The sequence below is a fragment of the Bos mutus genome, chromosome 2 (genome assembly GCF_027580195.1).
Source record: "Bos mutus isolate GX-2022 chromosome 2, NWIPB_WYAK_1.1, whole genome shotgun sequence".
In the NCBI taxonomy this organism is placed as follows: Eukaryota; Metazoa; Chordata; class Mammalia; order Artiodactyla; family Bovidae; genus Bos; species Bos mutus.
In genome coordinates this window covers 108,765,169-108,781,809 of record NC_091618.1, presented here as the reverse complement: position 1 = coordinate 108,781,809, position 16,641 = coordinate 108,765,169, and the positions used below count along the sequence as shown (strand labels likewise).

Below are 16,641 nucleotides of genomic sequence, written 5' to 3'. Positions count from 1 at the left end.
ATTCTTTAACTAGACGAAATATGAGATGTGTCATCTAACACTTAAAGCATATTTTCTAAACATGAACTTTTTTTTTTCTGGGTCAATCTGTGGGTATTGACTTCCAAAGCATATTTTTGGAGCATATTGTAGCAAGACTATAAATTTAATATTTCATTCTGGTTTAAAAGTTTAAAAAAAATAGTTCCTTTAATGTTAAAAGTCTGTATATTAAGAAAAATTCTGCCCGAGAGTATTTGTGTGTATTTGTGAAAATGTTATTCAAGATCTTTTTTTCTTAAGTTCGGAGACTATTTGTAGGCAATAGACTGACATTTCTCTACCCAATCCCTTATCATATTTCTAGTATATTTGATTCAAGGCTGTGCTCTAAACAAAGGCTCAATTTATGACTTGCTCATTCAAGATAGCTAATTGTTTATTGAAAAATGGTTAAAGAGGCTTAAAATATAATATTCTAGAAACAACTCCAAGTAGTTCAAACACAGATTTATTTACTTTTAATGTTCAAAGACTAGTTAACTGGGTTTTATGCTTAGGGGTTTTATTTTTCTTTTTAAGGACAGGTCTATTCAGAAAATTTCAAGAAATGCTAGTTTCATTGAATTTTTTCAGGTAATAAAGCAATAGTTCAAATGTAAAAGCTATAAAAATTGCCAAAATTATTGGGTAATTTTTAAGGACATCTGGCATGAATTATTTCACCATGTTTTTTCTGATTGGAAGAAAAAAATTATAAAGATCATCGGAATCACAGTTTGAAGATATATACTAACTTCTTAAACCCAGAAAATGACTAGGCATCTCTTTTGATCACTAAGTTAAAGGTTGCAAAGAGGAATGTATCTCATGGTGAGGTCAAAAGAAAATAAATATTTTCTTAATTTTTCAGATGAACAGAATTTTTCCCATTCTAAATAGTTTACTTACAGTTTACTATTAGGCCCAGATAACTGTTTTAATATAAACATTTCTTATTTGGCCATTAGTTCTTACAAATTCTACATTTTGGTGACTAGGGAGAGAAGCCCAGAAATACAACCTGTACACAGAAAGTAGCTATTAACCTCCTACAGAGAAAGATTTATAGGTTTGAGTAAGAAGGTCTGTTAAAAATATCTTATTGTGTATGCTGACAGATTTTTTTTTAAGAGGACTAATTGAAATGTTAATTTGTATCTTATTTCCTCGGTCTGATGCCTAAGTCTCCCTTTAGTAATATATTTTAGATTCAAGAACAATTTCCATGGATGACAATAATTTCCTAAGTAATAATGTTGAGAGAGAGAGAACATATATTCCCAAATTAGCTGTTTTTGCTTCCGATGAGAAGTGGTGCACAGCTTCTGAGGAAGGGCGGGGCAGCCGTTGCAGGTTTCTGAAAAGGGGAGTGACAGAATTCTAACGCTCGTGTTTATGGCAGACCAGAGCGGGCAGGTCGGGCCCCTGCCTTGCACCCATGCTGTTCATGGTCTCCTTGGTGCAGCTTATGCCAGACAGGTAGAATGCTGGATGAATGGGCAACAGGGAACGAGAGAAAGAGAGATTGAAGAAACATAAGATTAAAGTAGTAGAGGGGATAAGGATTGATGTCTTCCCTGCTCAGAACTGGGAGGTAGTCAACTATTTTGATGCCCTCTTCTCCACATACTCTTACCTTGTCTACCAATGCTCTGAGTTTCTTTTTTAGGCCCATAACCTTCAGTCTCAGCCCTCTCTTGCACTTAGCTCTCTCTAGCTGACACAGAGCTATCCCTCTCATCTCTGGGAGTTGAGCTCTTGACCTCAGTTACCTAACTTAAAGAAATGACTCTATTGCTGCAGAGTTTCAGGCCAAACGGGATGGGCTTGGGTGTCCCAGAAGCCAGTTTGGTAGCAGGAAGTCTGAGTTGGGTGTGGTTTCATGCCTGATCACAATGAGAGTTTGAGCAAGAGCAAGAGGGAGGACTTGACGTAAATGCACCTGTTGAACCTGGTGACTAAGAGGATAAAGATGCCATCAAATGAACGTGGGAATAAGTGAGGGTCATGAAGTTGATGCATTGCTGTTTTCTCAAGAAGGATAGATGAGCATCTATAATAGGCAGGTGCCACCTTGGTATTTGTTTTAGTCTAGCTTAACCTGAATACGGATGATAGGAGACTTACGAATAACACCATCTGGCTCGCACTACCACAGCTGATGCAGATCTCCTCATCACTACAAGCTCCCTCTTTACACGGTATTTCTTCAGGCTAAGTGCTTTGAGAATGTAACTTCCATCCTTTCAAGTCTTCAGGATTACCTTTATCACTTAGCAGTTTATTTGCAAATGGCTAAAAACCTCAGCCAACCTGGTTTAACCTTTAAAGGGAAAGAATGACAACATAACTAAATAGTTCAAAGAGGCTTTGGCTTCAGGCAAGACTGGGGCTTCAGTGAGAGACTTGGTCAATATACATACAATTTCTTTTTCTTCCCTTCTCAGCTCTACTTTTTTTTTCAGTATTCATTTTTTAGGAAGCTTCTTTTCTTGACATAATTGCCAACGGCTTCCAGTGTCACATACTTTCAAATTTAACCTAGAAGATAGTAGAAGTCTCCTTCCCAGAAACCTCAGGGAGAAACAAAACAACTCGAATCACTTCTTATATCTGCTCTATACTGTTTATGTAACTAGTAACCCTATCTCCATACTTCTCTTTATACCATTCTGTCAATCAGCAATGCCCTTTCCTCTAGCCTACAGATACCCACAGCCTACCTTAGCCACCTCCTCCATGAAGCTTTTCATGGTAGCACCTGACATATGTTCTTTTATCCTTTAAATTTCCATACTGTTTATTTAAACCTGCTTTATGGCAACCCACTCCAGTATTCTTGCCTGGGGAATCCCAGGGACGGGGGAGCCTGGTGGGCTGCTGTCTATGGGGTCACACAGTCGGACACGACTGAAGTGATTTAGCAGCAGCTTAGCAGCTATAGCACTTATCACATTCTTCCTTATATTAGGTTGGTTACATGCGTTGTTCTTCTATAAAACTTTAAGTGCCTTAAGGGAGAAGTCTGTAATTGTCCAGTCTTTGTGTCCCCTCACAGCACCTAACTTTGATCTGTATGTTGTAGGCGCACAATCATCTTTTGTTGAATGAATCAGTGAACACATCAAGCTAAATTATATTTCAATAATATATTTGTTAATTAAATCCATCCCTAAAGGCAGTACATAGTCTGGAGACATTTCCACTAGGGTCCCTGTTTCCTCCTACTAGTCTATTTGTGTCCAGGTAGAATTATGCTAAAGCAAACATCAGGGAAAGAGAGAAAGAGAGATACCAAAACTCATCCTACAGTCCTGAGGGAGGTAATAGTGACGGGCCATTGCCATTAGAGCAATAGCAGAACCATGTGGGTTTGGGATGGAGTTGAGTCTTGGACGCTTTTTTTCTTGGTGGACTAGTGAAACGACTTCGCCCCCTCTCCTCCTCCCTCTGTGTGTGTACTCTGAATCAGGGTTTAGCTCGGCACCATGGCAACCAGACTGAACGTTGTGTCAAACCCACTCAGGAAGTGCCTGCACCTGACAGGTGATGTAGACTCGGAACCAATTGAGTCCTGTTCCACAAGCCACAGACTAATCCATCTTTCTTTTTACTTACAGAGCTTCCATCCGACAACGCTCCAAGTCTCAGCTTTCTTACCTGGGTCATGAATCGTCACTAGCACTTGTAGATCATAAGTCTACTCATGAACAAGACAGAAAGGTCAGACGCCAATGGCTCATGCGGGGATGGAAGAAGTCTCTCCTGGAGACTATCGTATGCCCTTTAAGCTTAGAATCTGAGTTTTCAAGGCCTTTATCTAGTAATGTTTCACTGCTGCTGCCGCTAAGTCGCTTCAGTCGTGTCCAACTCTGTGCGACCCCATAGACAGCAGCCCACCAGACTCCTCCGTCCATGGGATTTTCCAGGCAAGAGTACTGGACTGGGGTGCCATTGCCTTCTCCTATGTTTCACTAAGTCAAACTAAATGAGAGGCTCCATTAAGACGTGAACGAAACTCTAAATTTTATATCATGTTTTACATAATATTTTAAGAGAAGCATAAATAATAAAATATTTTAAGAATACATGGTAACTAAGATGAAGTATTAAAAGTTCACTGATAATTCTTATGTGAGCCATTCTAATAAACACAATTACATGTACTTAGCAGACTATTTGATTATGTAGGAATCCCTTTCAAGCTCTTAAGACTATCTGAAAACCTGTCTTTGTAAAACTTTAAATCTCCTTCTTAAATAATTATAATTATAAAGTGTTTAATACAAGTTACTGCAAATTTTAAATTAATGGGGACTGATTAGGTTTTACAGACATTTGTTTACTTAATACAATTTTATAATAATTGTTTTAGGGTACATTTGAAATGAACACTATTAATTTTAACACTATTCAAAGCAACATAAAAATGAAATAGGAGAAGAATCAACACATATAGCAATATTCAACTTTATTCATCAGGATGTCCACTGCTGCAGTGGGCACAGTCTAACTTTCACATAAGGTGACCATCCCTCCTACTCAGAGCCTTTCTTAATCACTGAACTTTATTCTTCAGCCCTGATCCTCTCATTTTCAATCCCCCATTAGTCTTCATTTCAGTCTTTTCATGGCAATTTTCTTATTGAGGCTTATTTCAGATCATGTTGTCTTATCCTGTTACTAAATTACAAGCTTCTTAAAGTTAGTAACTGTTATTTGTGTTTGTATCAACTTGGGCATCTTGCTTTGCCTGGAAACTCCTTTATCTGGTTACCATTAGCCTACCAGGCTCCTCAGTCCATGGGATTTTCCAGGCAAGAGTACTGGAGTGGGGTGCCATTTCCTTCTCCAGGGGATCTTCCCGATCCAGGGATTGAACCCAGATCTCCCACATTGTAGGCAGATGCTTTACTGTCTGAGCCACCAGGGAAGTTCTGGTTACCATGAGACCTAGCAAACATTTCTGTTTATTTGACACATGTAAACCTAGAACCAACCAAATCCTGTTCCAATCTGCTCATAATCTACAGACTCTTTCATCTTTCTGTTTAGTTACAGAGCTGCACATGGTGGGACATCAAGCGATTTTTAAAACTAGGATGAAAAATTAACTTTTTATAGTAAAATAATGTCCAAACCGTAAGATTTATCAAAGAAAACGAGTCAGAGAATATTTTAATTACAAGCACATCCATTATGCATGATGTAATTTCAAATTATGTTTAAAACATTTCAGTATGAGAATCCTTTTGGGGAGTAATTATAAACACCGATTCACAATGCCAAATTTGGAATAAAGTACTACGTATGATTTTATGACTATGATGGAAGGATTATTAAGGCTCTCTTTTGGTTTTAAGATATTAATAATAAATAGCATTCTTAATTATCTAATATTGTTATTGTTGTAGTTGTTCAGTTGCTAATTGGTATTCGACTCTGAATAGATAGTGTTCTCAGTATCTAATATAGCTGGTTTAAATAAACTTCGTAGAGGAACACTTTGTCTCAGGAACAGCAGGGTGGATCCAAGGACAGAAAATGTTCAGCAAGCGTGGTTGCTTACTGCATCTTGCCATTAAGGACTCAGCACCTCTTCTCATTCTAGAAATAGTTTGTTCATTTATATCTGTGGTACTGCCACCCATAAGTACAAGAGGCATTATACAAGGAGTTTAATAAGCTTCAAGGAAGAAAGAACGAAACACTACATTGACATTTCAAACATAACAGCACCAATTATATTCAATTTTTGCATTTTTATTTTTTTCCCTAGTTTCTGGGAAAATATTTGACAACACAAACAAGAGAGTTAGGAAGGAAAAGAAAATCCAATTTTGTTATTGTTGAAGCTGGTAGATGGCTCAGCACTGTTGGAGAGAACAATCAGATTTCCTGAAGATCTGAAGATCAGGTTCCCAGACTGCTGATGCAGGGAAAACTCAGAAGGGAGTTATTTAAATAAAAGGAAATGTAAATCAAATACAGAGAGTAGTTCCAGAGAAAACAAAACTACTCCCTAAGTATTCTACTCATCAGCATTGCCAACTAGAATATAATAAATAATTAAATGGAAACCAAGAATCTGCCTGCAATGAAGGAGACCCAGGTTCAGTTCCTGGGTGGGGGAACTATCTCTTGGAGAAGGGAATGGCAACCCACTCCAATACTCCACCTAGAAAATCCATGGACAGAAGAGCCTGGTGGGCTACAGTCCATGGGGTTGCAAAGAGTTGGTCATGACAGAGCATCTGAGCAGAGAGAGTGTAATTTTAAATAGACAACACTTTGATTTCTTTCTTTAGTTAAGGAAGGAAAAGGAAAAAAGTGACAGAGAGCCAATGTGAAAAAAGTGACAGAGAGCCAATGTGATTCTGTTAAAGGTAGAAGTGGAACAGGCCTTGTGCTTATATTAATACTGCTCATTTTATGACAATTATCTTAGAACTTTTTTGATTTAAAAATTAAATATTTTAAAAAAGGAAACAGCAGAATCAGCACTGATAGAATTTAATATAAGGACTTCCTGTTCAGAGTAAATTTTAAAGTATTTTCGATATTTAGGTTATTCTAATCCCAAGTAAATTTTAAAGTATTTTGATAGTTAACTAAATTATTTAAGATAAAACACTGGTAAAAAAAAATTTTTTTCATATTTTGATGAACAAGCTCTAACCTGACCGTCTGTTGTTTGGGACATGTTCTGTTTTGTGTGGCAAGGCAAAAAGATTTACTTCTGTAAAGGCGTTATCTCCACCTTGTGGTCTCTTTGGGTTTTGACTCTGAAAACTTGAGATGGTTTCAAAAGTCTGTGCTTCCAAAGTGTAAGTGGGGTGTCTGACCCAACATTTCATAGTTAGCTGGTGACAGAGCCAAGACTGTAGCCTGTTTTTTCTTGGTCTCCAAGCTATACTCTTGGCTTTCATAAATCAGATCACAGTTATAATGCTAATAAAATTGAGATTAGGATTAGCGGAAAACTGTAGGCTAAAGCTTCCAGTTTCTAAAGAGTCTTCTTCCTCTTTTAGAGGAACTAAAAAGTAGAATATGTATGAGATTGTGTCAAGGTCAAATATTAAAAACCCATCACTTCATCACAGCTAACTTATAGTAGGGTTTAGGCATTGGTTAGGAGATAGGACAGGGTTTCCCAGGTGGCTCAGTGGTAAAGAATCCACCTGCCAATGCAGGCGATGTGAGTTCAGTCCCTGGGTTGGGAAGATCCCCAGGAGAAGTAAATGACAACCCACTCAAAAAATCTGGAAAATCTCATGGGCAGAGGAGCCTGGTGGGCAAGGTCCATTGGGTTGCAAAGAGGTGGACACGACTGAGTGACTGAGCATGCACACGCATAGGAGATAGGACAGAAGATCTATAAAAGTGACTGCTAGTATTTGATCATTTGGAAAGTCCCTGTTTCTTGGTCATAGTTACCATTTCCCATCATCATATCTTAAAGTTGTCATCAAGGCAGGAGACTGCCTATGGGTTGGCATGAAGAAATCGATGTAACAAAGTATAGAAATCTGGACATGAGATTTAAGTAGGAAGCTATATTTTTACCTGAGCTACACAGGATATGGATGGAAGGAAGCTGGGAAAAGCCCTTTGTTTAGCACTGAACCATCTACCTTGTAAGTAAGTGAACAGTATTTTTTAAATAAATGTTTTTTTTTTACATTTATGCACCAGGAGCATAAAAGCTTCATTCATTCTTTCATCCAATAAACATTGATTATACACCTAACAAGTGCCAGATATTGACTTAGGGATGCAAAGATGAGTAAGAGCACTGTCCTTCTTCCTTCCCTGGAGCTGCTGGCAGGAGACTTCTTTACGTATGATAAATAAGTGAGCACTGTGCAACTTATCATTGACACAATAGAGGAAGGAACTGCAGTGAGAAGGCGGATATAAACTTTTATAATTTTGTCCATCTGTGAGTTACTGGTTTGCTGTGAATTTATTATATCTATGTATATATACTTATCTTTGTGTATGTATATACACACACACACACACACACATACCTATATTTTAGGGCTTCCCTGATAGGTCAGCTGGTGAAGAATCAGCCTGCAATGCAGGAGACCCCAGTTTGATTCCTGGGTTGGGAAGATCTGCTGGAGAAAGGATAGGCTACCCACTCCAGTTTTCTTGGGTTTCCCTTGTGGCTCAGCTGGTAAAGAATCCGCCTGTAATGCAGAAGACCTGGATTTGATCCCTGGGTTGGGAAGATCCCCTGGAGAAAGGAATAGTTACCCACTCTAGTATTCTGGCCTGGAGAACTCCATTGACTGTATAGTCCATGGGGTTGCAAAGAGTCGGACACGACTGAGCGACTTTCACTGTAATACATATCTTTAGCCTTTTAGCTTTTTTTAGATGAGTTAATTTGTCTTTGTCTTTGCAAAATCCCAGAGGAAAAAACCCTTCTGTACATAATGACTTCCATTTTCTTTTGTTTTTATACCACTTTTAGTTCAGTTCAGTTGCTCAGTCATGTCCAACTCTTTGCAACCCTATGAACTGCAGCACGCCAGGCCTCCCTGTCCATCACCAACTCCCGGAGTTTATTCAAACTCATGTCCATTGAGTCAGTGATGCCATCCAACCATCTCATCCTCTGTCACCCTCTTCTCCTCCTGCCTTCAATCTTTCCCAGCATCAGGATCTTTTCAAATGAGTCAGCTCTTCGCATCAGGTGGTCAAAGTACTGGAGTTTCAGCTTCAACATCAGTCCTTCCAATGAATATTCAGAGTTGATTTCCTTTAAGATTGACTGGTTTGATCTCCTTGCAGTCCAAGGGACTTTCAAGAGTCTTTCTCCAACACCACAGTTTGAAAGCATCAATTTTTTGGTGCTTAGCCTTCTTTACAGCCCAACTCTCACATCCACACAGGGAAAAGGCTAACAGAGTTTTGCCAAGAGAATGCACTGGTCATAGGAAACACCCTTCTCCAAGAAGCTATCAAGTTAGCCTGACACAATTTTCTGGATTCTGGAGAATACATAAGAGCTGTGTCAGAGATGAAAGACTACTCAGAGCATGAGCAGGAGCCAGTGCACAGCATTTCCACTGACTCCCCGGCCTACCCCCACTTCTCAGCTGATGAAAGAGAAGTAGGTGATACCAGCAAAGGAAGGGGAAGAGGAATCCTAGGCTTGAGAAACCTGGTGTTTTTATAATGAGCAATAAGCCCTTTTCTTAGGATGGAAACACTATCCCCCTCCTCCAAGGCTATTTGCTATACCAACATTCTTGAGAAAACAGCTTCAACAAAGGTGGTCAGTGCCTCTTTTCACAAGATGTGCAGAAACATAAGAGAGCCATAGAGAACTTTGTCTATTTCTTTCCTTTTGAGGAGGAGAAGGCAACCGAGCCCCAGAGAGCCGAAGTGCTCAGTGATAGATTCCATCAGTGGCCACGTGGGGCTCATCCAAGAACCACATTCTTTCCACATGCCCGTTTCCCTCACGCTTTCACAGGCACCTTTCTTCCTCTCTGCATTGATTTCCTAGAGTTGAGTAAGACATCAGAGATGAAATCATTGAAGGATTTGCTGCATGAGTGTGTAGCAACTATTGAGGGCAGACCAAGAGAGAACCTGAAATGGAGGCATTGACAGATCCATCACCAAGCAAGCTCTCCCTCCATCCTATTTGGCTTGCAACTAGAATAAGGACACCAGGCTTTTATTTCAATTGAATTGGTAATGAAATCTTTGACTTTGGAAGCAAAAGGATAGTATCTGAAGTTCCTTACTGCTGTCTGTTCCTGATGGTCAGCTCCTTAAGGGGTAAATAACTGTGTGTTAATGAAATAGAACACTAACAGTTTTGTAGTCAATTTGCTGTAGACATTTTTAGTATATTTTAATAGAAAAAGTAAAAAAAAATCAATACAGATCTATATAATCCACCTAAAATCTTTTCTCAAACAAAGTGAACAATAAATTTAGCAAATTATTGAAGAATGGGCCTCACGACCAAGTACTGGAGAATATCATTAGCGAGGAAAAATGATTGTAAAAATGATGAAGTTCTGAATATAATTTTTGCCTTCAAGAGGCTAAAAATTTGCTAGCTCTGACACTTTAATGGCAATTAAAGAAATTGGAATGGGGAAATTTTAAAATAATTTGTACTCCTTGTAAAGAACATGAAGAATTTAGAAATCCAAATTGATTACCATTTACTTCTGGGCACTAATTAAAGAAAACCTTCACAGAAATATGCAATTGATAACCATTGTTACCAGTTAATACATTTTAAAAATTATTTTGTGTTGTTTAGATACACTGGCCTGCCTTGGGGCTTGAGGCAGTCACTAGACTTTGACATTTATAAAGGACATATTTTGAAAATTTCACAAATCCTTGAATGTGTAAATACCACTCACTGTAGCACAAAGGGTTGCAAAGAGTCAGACACGACTGAAGCGACATAGCACTCCACATACTCACTATAGCACAAAAATGTTTCTAAACTGGGAGTTATTTTTCTTATAGATCCAACTTATTTACCACTCCCCAAGTGTTAATACCTCTGCAATTGTGAAATGAGAACTACCAGCTCACCTTCAGATGAGCAGACACTCTAAAATCAGTCCCATCCAAGTCATAGCACGTGGTACTGTTTAGTCCCTAAATCGTGTCTGACTCTTCTGTGACCCCATGGACGGTAACAGCCCACAGGAGTCCTCTGTCCATGGGACTAGCCTAGCAAGAATACAGCAGTGGGTTGTCATTTCCTATTCGAGGGGTTCTTCTCGACCCAGGGGTTGAGCCTGTGTCTCCTGTGTCTCCTGCACTGGCAGGCAGATTCTTTACCACTGAGCTACCAGGGAAGCCCAAGTCATAGCATGGCGGCAAGCAGCTCAAAACCATCTCTCACAAGCTATCATATCACCCTGTCTTATAGGTCTTTGAGGTCACTCATAACCAATCAAACCATGACTCACATCTGTGATATGCCAAAGGGACAACTGTATAATAAAAGAGTGTATGCAAACATTTAAATAATTAATGTAACCTCCTCTCCCCTCAAGGACAAGAACATTCCTGTGGAAGAAGAAATTGAACCAGCCCCAGTGAGGAGGATTCTGAGACTCAATGCTCGAGAATGGCCCTACATGCTGGTAGGCTCTGTGGGTGCAGCTGTCAATGGGACGGTCACACCCATGTATGCCTTTTTATTCAGCCAGATTCTTGGGGTAAGCAAGCAGCTGGACCAGCTTTATTCTCCTCCTACCTTTTGTTTGTCTGGATATTGTCACTTTTGATAAGTTGGTTGTAATGTATTTAACTTTTTTTTAAGTTTTTTTTGTTGTTGTTGTTCTTTTAGTTCTTTTTCCCCTCCTCTCATCTCTAAAGAATTAAAAATATCTCAAGTCTCCATCAAACAGGAGGTGAGAAGACAAAGCTGAGACTCTCATTTGGGCTGGCAGCACACTCTGACAGTCATTGTGTCTGTAAAAAAAAAAAAGAAAGAAAAAGACTATGGCTGCAAACTTAGTGTCAAAAGAGGGCAGTTTACCCATATGCAAACCAAATAAGAATGCAAAGCAAGTTCTTTGAATGATATAAAAGGATTTGGGGGCCATTTCGATCTTGCTGATCAGCTGAGGTACAAAGTTTGATTTGTAATAGCAAGTCTTCATGCATGTTGTATAATACTCTGCTCTTCTGCTCATTGCACCATTGAAATGGGCAGTTGGGGGAGAAAACAGGAAAAGGAAGAGATAAGTAAAATAAGGCATGTACAAAGAATACACTTATTTCAGTTTTTCATCTCCTAGGAGTTTTTATATTCTCCATCTTATATTATTGCTATAAAAATAATAATATTGATGATAATAATAAGTACAAACATTAATTAGGCACTATATAAGAACTTTATAGGAGAAGGCAATGGCACCCCACTCCAGTACTCTTGCCTGGAAAATCCCATGGATGGAGGAGCCTGGAAGGCTGCAGTCCATGGGGTCGCTAAGGGTCAGACACGACTGAGTGACTTCCCTTTCACTTTTCACTTTCATGCGTTGGAGAAGGAAATGGCAACCCACTCCAGAATTCTTGCCTGGAGAATCCCAGGGACGGAGGAGCCTGGTGGGCTGCCGTCTATGGGGTTGCACAGAGTCGGACACAACTGAAGTGACTTAGCAGCAGCAAGAACTTTATATATAATAGTTCACTAAACTTTCCTATAACCAGCTGTGGTAGGTATTCTTATTGTTCCTATTTGACAAAGGAGCAAACTAAAGAACTTAGAGGAGTAAGTGATGGATCTGGGATTCAAATCCAGGCAGATTTGAGTGACTGCAGAGCTGAGTTCCAATAAAATCTTATCATTGCGAAGTCACTTCTCAAAATGTTGACATATTTTCTCAGTTGAAATTCACACACACATACACGAATCCTATGAGATCAACAAGGAGGAAAACCTAGAATCTTGGAGAACTTATGAACTTGTTTAAGGTGACACAGGGTCACAGAAGGTGGTGGGACCAGCCCTATACCCTGCTTTTCTGAAGCCTAACCTAAAGGATGTGTAAGAGTCCCAAGTTTCAGTTTTCCCCTCTATTTTCCTTTGACTTTTATGGTCTCTCTGGCAGAGATCCTGACCAGAAAATTGTCCCAGCAGTCACGAGTTATACAGAAAGACCAATAGAGTTCAAACTATAACACCTGCCCTCCAACAGCACCCACTTGGTTACTGATGGTGAGAATATTCTCTGTGACTCTTCTGGTCACAACCAGAAAATCCTAGCCTAAGCAATTGGGGTTTTCACCTAAGGACCAAAGGATCAGAGTAGCAGGATGAAATCCCAAATCTGTTCATCTTTGATGTTCCCACAGGGTTAAGTTTGCTAAGAGAATAAAGCTTTATTATTTTTCTTCTTTGATAAACACGGTTGTTTTTGTCTCTTAGCATAATTATCACAGATTCATCAGTGGGTTCATGATGGTTTCATCTCATAGGGTATAATTGAGTCAGATAATAGTCTGGTTTTAATTGTGCTATTGTCATTCTGACACATCTAAAGGGCACGATATTCACATTTGGTATTGAGACCATAGTTTGTAACAAGGACACAGCAAAAAAAAAGTGGGCATTAGGAGCCTGGTTGCTAATCTAGTGAAGCCTCAATGTACACGTAAGGCTTACTTTCTCTGGTTCACTTTCACTGGCTCTGTTTGACTTGGAACAGTAGCTTGGATGTAGCATGCAAGGGATTCCCAGATGGCACTAATGGTAAAGAATCTCCCTGCCAATGTAGGAGATGTAAGAGATGCGGGTTTGATCCCTGGGTTGGGAAGAACCCCTGGAGGAGGGCATGGCAACCCACTCCAGTATTCTTGCCAAGAGAATCCCATGGACAGAGGAGCCTGGCAGGCTCCATAGGGTCACAAAGGGTCAGACACGACTGAAGCGACTTAGCACGCAGCACACACCCATGCTGCGGAAAAGCATGAATGTTGGAATCAGCCAGCCTTGGATTTGCTGCCTTCTCTGCTCTGCACTGTTTGTGTGTGTTTAGGCAAGTGGCTTCTTCTTGATGAGTCTTAGTTTTTTTATCTGTAATATGGGACAAGAAAATCTACCTTACTGGGTTGTTTTAAGAATCCCAATTTTAAGGAAATCCTCATTTAAATTAAAGTAGATTAAGTAATACATTTGTATCTAGTAAATAGCAAGAATCTAATGAAATTTCATTTTCTCCCTAAACTCACCTTTACAAGATGGTATAGATGTGTGCGCAAACTATAGCTGCTCTAAAAACAGAGAAACCTATGGATGGGCAGCCCTTTGGGGTGCATTTCAGTAAGAATGTACAAAGGACTCATCCAGTAGAGTTTAGGGGTAAATATTACAGATAGATGATGCCCAATCTTGAATTTAGTGTTAGCCAAATATTCTTTTTTTTTTTTAATACTGAGAAGATGGATATTACCCAGAACCAACAGAGTTGTGCCCAGAAAAAAAAAAAAAAAACCATTGCACTGGAATCTGGAAAACAGGCATTTCCTTCAGAGTGCCTTGAAGAATTATGGATGGACGTTCGTAACATTGTATAGGAGGTGGTGATCAAGACTATCCCCAAGATAAGGAAATGCAAAAAGACAAAATGGTTATCTGAGGAGACCTTACAAATAGCTGAGAAAAGAAGAGAAGTGAAAAGCAAAGGAGAAAAAGAAAGATATACCCATCTGAATGCAGAGTTCCAAAGAATAGTAAGGAGAGAAAAGAAAGTCTTCCTCAGTGATCAATGCAAAGAAATAGAGGAAAACAGTAGTTTGGAAAAGACTAGAGATCTCTTCAAGAAAATTAGAGATACCAAGGGACTATTTCATGTAAAGATGGGCAAAATAAAGGACAGAAATGGTATGGACCTAACAAAAGCAGAAGAGATTAAGTAGAGATGGCAAGAATACACAGAAGAGCTATACAAAAAAGAGCTTCATGACCAAGATAACCACGATGGTGTGATTACTCACCAAGAGTCAGACGTACTAGAATTCGAAGTCAAGTGGGTCTTAGGAATCATCACTACGAACAAAGCTAGTGGAGGTGATGAAATTCTAGTTGAGCTATTTCAAATCATAAAAGATGATGCTGTGAAAGTGCTGTGCTCAATATGCCAGCAAATTTGGAAAACTCAGTGGCAACCGGACTGGAAAAGGTCAGTTTTCATTCCAATACCAAAGAAAGGCAATGCCAAAGAATGTTCAAACTATCACATAATGGCACTCATCTCACACGCTAGCAAAGTAATGCTCAAAATTCTCCAAGCCAGGCTACAACAGTATGTGGACCGTGAACTTCCAGATGGTCAAGCTGGATTTAGAAAAGGTAGAGAAACCAGACATCAAATTGCCAACATCTGTTGGATCATTGGAAAAGCAAGAGAGTTCCAGAAAAACATCTATTTCTGCTTTGTTGACTATGCCAAAGCCTTTGACTGTGTGGATCACAACAAATTGTGGGAAATTCTTCAAGAAATGGGAATACCAGACCACCTGACCTGCCTCCTGAGAAATCTGTATGCAGGTCAGGAAGCAACAGTTAGAACCAGATATGGAACAACGGACTGGTTCCAAATTGGGAAAGGAGTACGTCAAGGCTGTGTGTTGTCACCCTGCTTACTTAACTTAACGTGCAGAGTACATCATGTGAAATGCTGGACTGGAAGAAGCACAAGCTGAAATCAAGATTGCAAGAAGTATCAATAACCTCGGATATGCAGATGACACCACCCTTATGGCAAAAGCGAAGAAGAACTAAAGAGCCTCTTGATGAAAGTGAAAGAGGAGAGTGAAAAGCTGGCTTAAAACTCAACATTCAAAAATCTAAAAGCATGGCATCTGGTCCCATCACTTCATGGCAAACAGATGGGGAAACAATGGAAACAGTGAGAAACTATTTTTGGAGGCTCCAAAATCACTACAGATGGTGACTGCAGCCATGAAATTAAAAAACACTTGTTCCTTGGAAGTAAAGTTATGACCAACCTAGATAGCATATTAAAAAGCAGAGACATTACTTTGCCAACAAAGGTTCATCTAGTCAAAGCTATGGTTTTTCCAGTGGTCATGTATGGATGTGAGAGTTGGACTATAAAGAAGCCTGAGCGCTGAAGAATTGATGCTTTTGAACTATGATGCTGGAGAAGACTCTTGAGGGTCTCTTGGACTGCAAGGAGATCCAGCCAGTCCATCCTAAAGGAGATCAGTCCTAAATATTCATTGGAAGGACTGATGCCGAAGCTAAAATTCCAATACTTTGGCCACCTGATGCAAACAGCTGACTCATTTGAAAAGACCCTGATGCTGGGAAAGATTGAAGGTGGGAGGAGAAGGGGACGACAGAGGATGAGATGGTTGGATGGCATCACCAACTCAATTGACATGAGTTTGAACGAGCTCCGGGAGTTGGTGATGTACAGGGAAGCCTGGCATGCTGCAGTCCATGCGGTTGCAAAGAGTCAAACACGACTGAGCAACAGAACAGAACAGAACAGAGCAATAACCATCAGCTAAACAAACCTGGACAGAGGACTTGAGCTTGTGGGCTTTAGTTTCCCATCTGTAAAATAAAAGTTAAACTGGTTAATCTGTTGTGCTATAGTCCATGATTATAATAGAGAACCATAGGGAGGAATGAGAATTATGGCATCACAGTTTGGGGTTTGGGGGGATTTGTATAGTGTTTTCTAAAACCAAACTGAAATATAAGTTCTTTTATTTATAAACTGTAAAATAAACTTACAAGAGTTATTCCATGCTGGGATGAATGACTGTGGCATCTTCTGAACCCACTTCATTCATTAAGAATAAATGTATCTTTTATTACTAAGAGCTATAAAGGCCCCAGAAACTCTGTCCTAGAAACAATACATCTCATTAATTTAGAACACCTCCTCCCAAATTGAAATTTGTGATGATTTCAATGGGTTACTTCTGCTTTACAAAAAAGGGCTTGTTAATGGAGAAGTAAACATTGCTTTCAGGAGATTTATTTGGCATACAGCAGTCACTCCAATATTTATTGAATAAATGGTTTCCTTTGAGCAACTGCTTGCTGGCATTGTTCTAGTTGTTCAAATTAATGCA

The 16,641-nt window shown here is 39.4% G+C and overlaps 1 protein-coding gene across 1 annotated transcript in view; it reads left to right on the top strand.

Annotated features, from left to right (window-relative positions):
• Window positions 1-16,641, top strand: part of ABCB11 (ATP binding cassette subfamily B member 11) — an 80,590-nt gene that overhangs the window by 43,011 nt on the left and 20,938 nt on the right. The window contains exons 16-17 of the mRNA XM_070360738.1: window positions 3,642-3,744; window positions 11,076-11,240. Of these exons, the coding sequence (XP_070216839.1) occupies window positions 3,642-3,744; window positions 11,076-11,240 (268 nt within the window). The remainder of the gene's footprint in view (window positions 1-3,641; window positions 3,745-11,075; window positions 11,241-16,641) is intronic.